Source organism: Orycteropus afer, unplaced genomic scaffold (assembly GCF_000298275.1).
Source record: "Orycteropus afer afer isolate SDZICR_OR568_19922 unplaced genomic scaffold, OryAfe1.0 scaffold00428, whole genome shotgun sequence".
Taxonomy (NCBI): Eukaryota; Metazoa; Chordata; class Mammalia; order Tubulidentata; family Orycteropodidae; genus Orycteropus; species Orycteropus afer.
In genome coordinates this window covers 1,945,324-1,955,663 of record NW_006922015.1, presented here as the reverse complement: position 1 = coordinate 1,955,663, position 10,340 = coordinate 1,945,324, and the positions used below count along the sequence as shown (strand labels likewise).

The 10,340-nt window shown below is 42.8% G+C and overlaps 1 protein-coding gene across 1 annotated transcript in view; it reads left to right on the top strand.

Moving 5' to 3' along the window:
* Positions 1 to 8,423, top strand: part of ALDH8A1 (aldehyde dehydrogenase 8 family member A1) — a 40,565-nt gene extending 32,142 nt beyond the window's left edge. The window contains exons 6-7 of the mRNA XM_007954038.2: positions 1,306 to 1,467; positions 7,971 to 8,423. Coding sequence (XP_007952229.1) covers positions 1,306 to 1,467; positions 7,971 to 8,423 — 615 coding nt within the window. The remainder of the gene's footprint in view (positions 1 to 1,305; positions 1,468 to 7,970) is intronic.
* The last annotated feature ends 1,917 nt before the right edge of the window (positions 8,424 to 10,340 follow it).

Genomic DNA, 10,340 nt, shown 5'->3' with positions numbered 1-10,340 from the left:
CAGAGCTGCTGGTGTGTTGGAACAGACAACCTCTCAGTTAGCACCTGAGTGCTTAACGCTTGCACCACCATGTCTCCTTGTATGGTTCTTAGGCATCTGAAATATTACATGTTTAAAACACAACTTTTGATTTCTCTCCCTCACCTGGACTTCAGTATTGCTCCTCTCCCTGTCTTGTGTTTGCTTTTCCAGGGAATGGCACTAGCCCAAAACCATCACAAAGGATGAAAACCTAGGATTCTTCCTTGTTTTTTGTGTTCTCTTTTCCTCACACCTCACATCTAATCTATCAACAAGTCTTGTTGGTTCTACCTTTAAAATGTATCCTAAATCCTATCACTTCTTTAGTCTTCCATGCACTTTTCTTACACAGGGTCCCCACCAACTGCCCTCGAGTCAATTCTGACTCATAGTGACCCCCATTGGGTTTCTGAGGCAGTAAATCTTTACAGACGTACATTGCCCAGTCTTGCTTCTGTGGAGCGGCTGGCAGGTTTGAACCACCAACCTTCTGGTTAGCAGTCCCATGCTCCTTTAAATCTGGTTGAAATTGGTGAACTTTTCTTCATTTCCTTTGGTGTCACTCTGGTCCAAGCTAGATTTACTTATGAAGATTCCTGTAATACTTTGTAACTTGTCCCTCTGGTCCCGCTCTGGCTCCCTTCCATTCTATTCACCACACAGCTGCTAGAATAATCATACTTCACAATACTGGGAATAAGATGCAAGCTCCTAACCAAGCCTATGAGATTCTGCATGGGATTGGTTTCCTCACCTCTTGACTTCATCTCCTATCACTCACATCCCAGTGCTCCCCCATTCCCACCCTCAGCCTCACCTGCCTCCTTGCTGTTCCTCACACTCTAGGCTCCTTCTTGCCCCTGGTCTTCCACACTTGCTGCTGAGAATGCTCTTCCACCAGATCTTTGCCTGCCCAACCCCTTCACATCAATCAAGTGTCAATTCAAATATCACCTCTTCACAAGTGCCTCCATGACTTCCTTTGGTAAAATAGCTGCCCCTCCATCAGTTTCTTTTCCCAAACTCTGCTTAATTTTTCTGTATTGGTTTGATCACTACCTGAAATTATATTATTTGTTGAGTTTTTTAAAACATGGGCTGGTGTCTGTGTTCCCCACCTGACTATGTGTTCCACATGGCAGGACTCTGTCTGTCTTGCTTTCTACAGTATTCTATCACCTAGAACTGTGCCTGATACACTGCAAGTGATCAAAGGTATAGGCTGATCACAGGAAAGAGTTTGTCTCCAATTTTGTCATTAACCTCTTGTGTCTTTCTTGGCAGGGTGAAATCTGCCTCTGTACCAGCAGGATCTTTGTCCAGAAGAGTATCTATAGAGAATTTTTGAAGAGATTTGTAGAAGCTACCAGAAAGTGGAAAGTTGGCATTCCCTCTGATCCAACAGCCAGCATGGGAGCACTGATAAGTAAAGCACATTTGGAGAAAGTACGTACGTCTTTGCAATATAAGTTACAGAAAGAGGTCCTATTTGGAGAAAGGATTGATACAAGGCATAGCACACATCTGCGCTTTGAAATATTGATAATTATTACCCTATTTTTGAAAAATTATGACCTGTATGTATCTGGGCACAGAAATGAAATGTTTTGGATTTTAAGCAGTATCCATATGAAATGAAAGCATTTGAGAAGTCAGCAAGGGGACACTACCAGTAGAGTGTTTTTATGTGCCGTCGAGTCAGACCTGACTCATAGCAACCCCTCCTTGGGTTTCCAAGGCAGTATCACTACGGAAGTAGATTGCCCAATCTTCCTTCTGAGGAGTAGCTGTTGGGTTTGAACCGCCAGCCTTCTGGTTAGCAGTCAAGTGCCTTAAGCACTATGCTACTAGAGCTCCACCAGTAGAGTAGTGAAGGTGAATTTCAAAACATAAAGGCCATCTAATAATAGATGAGGAATATTGAATGTAACATGGACTGTATGAAGAATGAGCACATCTATCTTGGAGGAAGTACAGCCTGAGTGTTCCTTAGAAGCAAGAATGGCTAGACTTTGTCTCTTGTACTTTGGTCATGTTATCAGAAGAGACCAGTCCCTGGAGAAGGATATCATGCTTGGTAAAGTAGAGTGTCAGTGAAAAAGGAGAAGACCCTCACGAGATAGATTGACACAGTGGTTGGGGCGATGGGCTCAAGCATGGCAATGATTGTAAGGATGGTGCAGGACCAGATAGTGTTTTGTTCTGTGGTACATAGGATCGCCATGAGTTGGAACTGACTCAGCAGCACCTAACAACAACAATAAGAATGGTGTGGACCGTGGGTCACTGGGAATTCTGTAGTTACTCCAAAGTTTCCTATGGAAAAGGTCCTGGTGTGTCAGGATTGGGTGTGGCAGATGGGGTTCAGAAGTATCAGCACAATCAAAATTGTGTGGTTCTTAGTCAGAGGGGTGACAATTGGTGGTCATCTGGGAGAAGCCATCATGACCTCTAAATGATTTGTGAAGATCTTTAGGGTCATTTTAATTAATTACCATCATGTGACTCCCATAAGAAGTCATAGTGTTTTGGAGCTAGAAGGACCTTGTTTTACAGCTGTAATAACTGAGACCCACCAAGGGAGACTTTCCCTCATCAGTTAACCAACGAGGGACAGAGTTAAGTTTATAGAAATTTCTGACACTGCACAATTCTTTGATCCATTGATTACATTTTAATTTTGACCTCCACTATATTAGCATAGTGCCTAAGACACTTGACTGCTAACCAGAAAGCTGGTGGTTCAAACCCACTGGCCACTCCTCAGAAGGAAGATGGGGCAATCTACTTCCGTAGTGATACTGCCTTGGAAACCCAAGGAGGGGTTGCTGTGAGTTGGGTCTGACTCGATGGCACATAACAACAACAACAACATATTGTGAAGCACAGATACTTGTAGTTGGGAAGATGCAGTAGCTTGACTCTCTCTCTTCTTATTTCTTCTATTTTCCCAGTGAAATGGGAAGCAGGGTCTCCTATCAAGGGTGAGAAGGAGAGGAGCTGTTGGAGGTTTGTGGAGGGAGAAGGTGTGTGATGGTCTTGCAAAAGGGCAGAGAGTAAGTGGACTCAGAAATGACAGTGTGGGAGACAGCTTGAAGGTCTCACTTTAGGCTGGTGAGACTGGCCAGCCTGGCTCCAGTCACATTCCCCTGTAGACCATAGGCTTATAGGCAGTTGTTCCTACAGTATCCAGGGGGACCCACAGTTATGGATAATCCCACATTCATGGAGTAGGGATTTTACCAGAGGCAAGAGACTTTTTTGTCCTGTCTAGTGCCCAGCTGTTCTGCTTACTGGGGCTGCATGCCTGCCCTCTATACATGCACATAACTGGTGAAAACAGCCTTCCCACATTCCTATGTGCTTCCTTTGAGAAAGGGGTGGAGAAAAGTTAACTTCCTGGGAGCATTTTCCAGGAGTGCAGGTGACAGTAAGGTCTGGGTCCCCTCTGGTGTTCACCCCCACACCTGAGACTCAAACATCTCTCTGTGTTAACTCAGCAGATAAACTGTTTCTTCTGTTTTAGGCACTGCTATGATTCAACAAATTAAAGTGACCAAGTGAATAGTTTGTATGCGCCCCCCTGCAACCTGCTCAAACACACAGTCTTTTTGTGTGTGTAGAGAAACTGACCCACCCACACATGGACTCATTGGGAGCTATGACATTTTTTTTTTTTTTTCTTCTACCATACTCTGAACATTTGTTCCTTTTGAGCAACTGAATGAACTTAGGCCTTTTATAGGCTCATCAAGTTTTCAAGTATTATGATTATGGTGGGGTTTAGTGAATACATTTGATGCTTAACATGTCACTGGTTGGCTGCAGGAGCACACTCTAACCTGTTGCTCTCCATGTCTTTTGGAATCCACCTCAGGCACTCCTGGAGGCATCCCTGTTCTCTACAACCAGCAGCTTCAGGTCCCCTGTCTTAATTTTCTGGAGTTGCTATAAGTGGCATTTTAGTTCTCTAGTGCCAGGGTTTCTATGCAAGGGTCTCAATGCAGGGATTTTGGGTCAAAGACGCACTCCACTCCTGTTTCCACATTTTAGTATCTGTCAGAGCAGCACCTCACTCCCTCTGTACCAAATTCTGTTTTGGTTACCTCTTGTGCTCCTCTAACAGAAATACTACAAATAGATGGCTTCAACAAACAGAGATTTACTCTCTTACAGTGTGTTGTTGTTGTTGTTATTTGCCGTTGAGTCGGCCCCAACTCATAGCGACCCCTCCTTGGGTTTCCGAGGCAGTATCACTACGGAAGTAGGATTGCCCAACCTTCCTTCCGAGGATCTTACAGTGTAGAAGGCTATAAATCTGAGTTCAAAGTGTCAAGATCGAGGGGTTGGGTGAAGGCCCCTTGACCTTGATCTTTAGCTCTACCTTTTGCTCCCAGCCCACTGGAGCTGGAGGCGTCTCTTCACTCAGGCAGCTGCTGTCTGCTGAGGCTGACAAACCCACAGTCAACAAATAAAATGGCACCATCCCAAGATTACCAAACAACACGACAGGCCACTAGTTTAAGTTCAAAAAAGTCCCAAGATCAGCAGAGCTGCTGAATGAAGACTGGGCTACATGTAGGGCCCAAGCATGCCAAACCGCTGAGGAGACCTTTCTCAAAATTTCTCCTTATGTTCCGGAAGCAAAGCACATCCCTAAGGCAGCTACTCAGCTGCTCCAGTAGATTCCACCATGGATCTGATTACCAGTCTCATCACGGGGAACAACTACATCCAGCTGCCCAGCCTCTCAAAACCATGCCCAGCCATGTTGACACGTAACCTTAACTACCACAGATGGCTTTAAAGAGCAAAAATGTATTTTCTCACAGTTCTGGAAGTTAAAAGTCCAAAGGTCTTGTCCATCTCAATTTCTTCCTTGGAGGTAGCCCTGAGTGTTTTTTGGTTCCTTGCTTTGTAGATGTTCTTCACATGACATCTGTCTGCCTTTCCCAGTGTGTGTGCGTGTTCTATATCTAATCTTCTCTTTTTATAACTCAGAAGTGTTTAGATTTAGAACCTACTCCACTTGGGTATAAGGAGCTCTGGTGGTATAGGCTGCTAAACAAAAGTCAGTGGTTCAAACCCACCAGCTGCTCTGCAAAAGAAAGATGAGGCAATCTCCTTCCTTAAAGATTTACCGCCTTGTAAACCAAATGGGAGTTTCTGTCAGTCAGTGAATCAAAATCAAGTCGATGGGATGGCAGTGAGTTTTTTTTTTTTTTTTGGCTACTTGGATATGATCTAATTAAAAAAGAAAACTATTTCCAAACAGGATTACACCCACAGGTATAGGGGTTAAGATTCCAACACACATTTTGGAGGTAAACAGTTTAATCCGTAACACCCTCTGAGTTGCCCTGCCACACACACGCAATAGAACTTCTCTTAGTCAAGCACTGGTTCCTTTCAGTAGAGAAGAGTAATCCAGGCCAGCACCTGACTTTAGGGGTGCGCTTAGATGATCCTTTGTGAAAAACAAAGAGGGAGGCCAATGATATCCAAGAGGAAACAGTTTAAAAACTTACTGTGCCTGAACTCACATGTCGTTCTTTGAAGAAGGGTCCTGTTGTTGGTAGGTGCTGTTCAGTCAGTTACGACTCACAGTGACCCCATTCACAACAGAACGAAACACTACCCAGTCTTGTGCCAACCTCACAATTGTTGCCATGCCCATTGTTGTAGCCACTGTGTCAGTTCATCTTGTTGTGGGTCTTCCCCTTTTTCAGTGACCCTTTACTTTACTGAGGAGCTCTGGTGGTGTAGTGTCTAAGGCATTTGACTGCTAACTGGAAGGCTGGCAGTTCAAACCCATCAGCCACTCCTCTGAAGGAAGGTTGGGCAATCTACTTCCGTAGTGATACCACCTCGGAAACCCAAGGAGGGGTCGCTATGAGTCAGCTCTGGCTCGACAGCAGTGTGTTACTTTTCTAAGCATGATTTCCTTCTCCAGGGAATGGTTCCTTCTGACAACATGACTAAAGTATGAGAGATGAAGTCTGGCCATTCTTGCATCAAAGGAACATTCTGGCTGTAATTCTTCCAAGACAATTTTGTTTGTTCTTCTGGCAGTTAGTCCCCTAGCAAAGTTATTTTAAACCTTGCTCTATTATTATCGTTATTTTATAAATCGCTGTCATGTATCAGGTTATGTAGTCCAATCCCACCTTACTCATAGTCAAAGCCTTAGTTGTTCAGAATGATGTAGGAAACAGTTCATGGTCTGTCCTGTTATCTCTGTGTCCATCCCCTTACGTATTCCATCCTGCACACTGGCCTCCCTGTTCTCCTAGAAAATACCAGGCATGTTCTTGCTGCATGTTTGTTGTTCTATATTTTAATTTTTAGAGCTATTTTTTCAATTGCTTTATTCTGATAATTCCCCTTGTTGTTGTTGTTTGCTGTCGAGTCGGACTTGACTCATAGCTACCCCTCTTTGGGTTTCTGAGGCAGTATCACTATGGAAGTAGATTGCCCCATCTTCTTTCCGAGGAGTGGCTGGTGGGTTTGAACCGCCAGCCATCTGGTTAGCAGTCAAGTGCCTTAGGCACTACACTACCAGAGCTCCAATTCCCCTTAGGAGTAAAATAATGTATCATTGTAACTTCGGCAACATTTCCATATTAAAATATATGATGATTATAATTAGTCATTTCTACAGCCATTATTAATTAACTCTGAGTCACTGGGTTAACTTATTACATAATTTATTTTCCATCATAGTTAACTATAGTATGTTACCTAGGTATGGTTTCTAGTTATAATCAGTAATAAGATTATCAATTATTTATTCTGTAAACTCAGCTATTGAAGGGCATCCTGGCCTTTGACAAAATCATTTACTTCTTATTTTCTGCAATGGATGTACCCCAACAAGTGAGGAAATATTCTTTTGAGTTTTATCTCTAGGTTATACTGAGTGTGCATACTAACTTTTTAGTAGCTGTGTGAAACTGGGTACTCATTAACCCTTTTAGGGGCTCAGTTGTTGTGCCATCAAGTCAGTTCTGACTTACAGTGATCCTTAGGACAGAATAGAACTGCCCCGTAGGGTTTCCAAGGCTATAATCTTTTCAGGAATGGATCACAAGGTCTTTCTCCCATAGAGCGCCTAGTGAATTTGCACTGCTGACCTTTCAGTTAGCAGCTGAGTGCATAACCACTGCACCACTGGAGCTCCTTGAAGCTCAATTAGGAGATAAAAATGCACACCTGTATTAATTTCATTGCCATAATAAAATACCACACACTGGATGGTTTACAGGAACAGAAATTTATTGTCTCAGGTCTGATGGCTAGAAGCCCATACCAGTGTTGGCAGAGCATTTCTTCTTCTGAAGGCTTTTGGGGAAAATCCTTTCTTTTTTTCTCCCAGTTTCTGGAAGTCCCAGGCATTCCTTAGTTTGTAGAAGCATCTTGACGTGACTGTTCTTCCTCTGTCTATATCTCCCGTGGATGTCTCTTCTCTTTTTATATGATGCCACTCAGATAGGATTAGAACACACCCTACTCAAGTATGGCCTCATGTTAACTGATAACATCTTCAAAGACCTTATTTCCAAACAAGGTCATGTTCACAGGTACCAGGCGTTAGGACTTCAACATTTATTTTTGTGGAGACAATTCAATCTATAACAATACCTAATAGAATTTTCAGAGACTTAAGTGAAATAATGTCTGAAAAGCACTCATCTGAGGGCCTGACACTTATAAATGAAATGAGCTCATTTTCTCCACCTCCCAGTTTGAATGAGGACCAAATGCCTGAATGATGATTAGAGTCTTTTGGCCTTCAGTCTCAGCTACTGAGTGAGAAGATGGTTAATTCTGATTTCTTAGCAACGTCCATATACATCTCTCCTAGGTGGTTAGAAAATATTGAATTTTTTGCTGATGTATGTGAGGCACAAATGGTAAAATGTTGCTAATTATAATTTTTACCCACTCAGGTCAGAAGTTACGTCAAGAAAGCTATTGCTGAAGGGGCCCACATTCTGTGTGGTGAGGGAGTGGATAAGTTGAGCCTCCCCCCTAGAAATCAGGACGGCTACTTTATGCTTCCCACGGTGATAACGGACATTAAGGATGAGTCCTGCTGCATGAAGGAAGAGATATTTGGCCCGGTGACGTGTGTTGTCCCCTTTGATAGTGAAGAGGAAGTGATTAAAAGAGCCAACAGCGTCAAATATGGCCTGGCAGCTACTGTGTGGTCCAGCAATGTGGGGCGCATCCACCGGGTGGCGAAGAAGCTGCAGGCAGGTTTGGTCTGGACCAACTGCTGGCTCATCAGAGAGCTGAACCTTCCCTTTGGGGGGATGAAGAGTTCTGGGATAGGCAGAGAAGGAGCCAAGGACTCTTACGACTTCTTCACTGAAATCAAAACCATCACTGTTAAACACTGATCCTCGCCAGTGGAGAACGCTGTTATGGTTAATGCCCAAGTGAAGAGAATTAGTTGTCCAATTGTGGTGAACAGAAATACTGGCATACATCCCAGCCATGTCTTGACTCAGCAGAAGGTTATTTCTAGCTTATCCTCAGTAATTAGTACTTTTACCTACCAGTGAAGAGATGCTGCTATTTTTAGCGTGAGGTCAGTGAAGAGAAGACTTCTGAATAGGAAAGCACACAAAGGAAGCCAAACAATCTTCAGTGTCATCCCATGTGGTTTCTTCAGAATTAATCATTTTGATTAAATTCTTAAGAATTCTTTTTTTTTTCCATTTGCAAGTATAAAGTAAAAAAAAAAAAAAAATTCAAAGAGAAACAAATGACTGTAACTTTCTACCTTGGGGAGGTTGTCCAGGGGGTCTTTCTGCCTATTTACTACTAACATTGCTAACTGATTATTGACTGCATCTCATTACATCTGTGGGTGGTAAATGTCTATGATAAATGTAACATGTAATTTGTCAGAAAAATAAAATGATTTCTAATTTTCATGGAAACTTAAAACAAGGAGATGAAATAGTTTGATCTATTTCTTGTGTCAAGTATAATCAATTCTAATTCTTAGTATATGTAGCCACTCCTTGGAAGGAAGACAGGGCAATCTACTTCTGCAGTGATGCCCCCTTAGAAACCCAAGGAGGGGTCACTATGAGTTGCAGCCAACTCATCAGCAGTGAGTTTGGTTTTTTGGTGGCTTTTGAGGCTGTAGCTTACTAAACCTTAAAAAAAAAAAAAAAAAAAAAGTAATACATCTTAAATAGTTTTAGTAATCAGTATGCATATGCCTTCTTTTTGAATTGCCTTTTATTATTTGTTATCCCCATCCTTTAGGAATATGGACTTTATACTAAGTAACAAAGGTATCTCTAGCACTTTTTTTCTGGTCTCAAAATGATCAGAGGAGAAAATGGAGGTTTACAAAGATTAAGTAACATGCTCAACATCTCACATTGGTATATAGTAGAGGTGGGATTTGAACTCACAGCCTCAGGCTCCATGATCTCTGGTCATGGATTGTGCTGCAGAAGTACTAAAGTACATGGGCACTTCATGTTTCTCTCATGCTTTGCCTCTCCCCTTCTCTCTCCTTCCTGACTACCCTCAATTATAGGTGATGGGCCCCTCCACAGTGGCCACAGCAACCCAGGAACTTCTCCATTGGAACCCCATTCACATGGACTGAAGCCATCTGATAACATGTCTGATTTCCCAGCCAGAAAGGATTGTTGATGGTCAAGGCCGTATATTAATCCCTTCTGAAGTCTCAATTCACAGCACAGTGCCTGTACACAGAAAGTTCTCATAATGAGTTCCAGGAATGGAATGAGAGTTTCTTGCTGCTCTAGGGTATGTGTTGCATGATGTGTGTGTGTATGTGTGTGTGTGATAGAGGGGCAGAGAAAGCTTTATAATTTGCTTAGGATTTCTGATATGTTGGCTTGTTCATAAACATTGAATAGACCACCTTGAGATCAAGTGACCAAGTGACAGTGTCAAGTCATACCTGGTACTTAGAATCTACCTCCACCCCTCCTTTCCTCACCTCCCTTGTTCTCCTGTTGAGATCATGTGACTTTGATTGATTTAGTCCAGGAACAATTCTGAGTATCAGCAGGAGACATTTAAGCAGCTCTAGCCTCTAGGAATCTGCACCTTTACTCTTGTTAGTGGTCTGGCTCTTTTGATTCCAAATTCTGGCAACTGAATCTTCTTGCTCCCTATGCCTGGCTTACCTATCTCCCACAACACATGTTTTCTGCCTATAAGACTTCTAGGTTTTGGAGGCAGTCTTCTTCTTGTCAGTACTTGTCCTGCTTCTGGATCCTGCCTTGTGGAAGGGCCTACTTCCCACTCACAGACATTCTAGA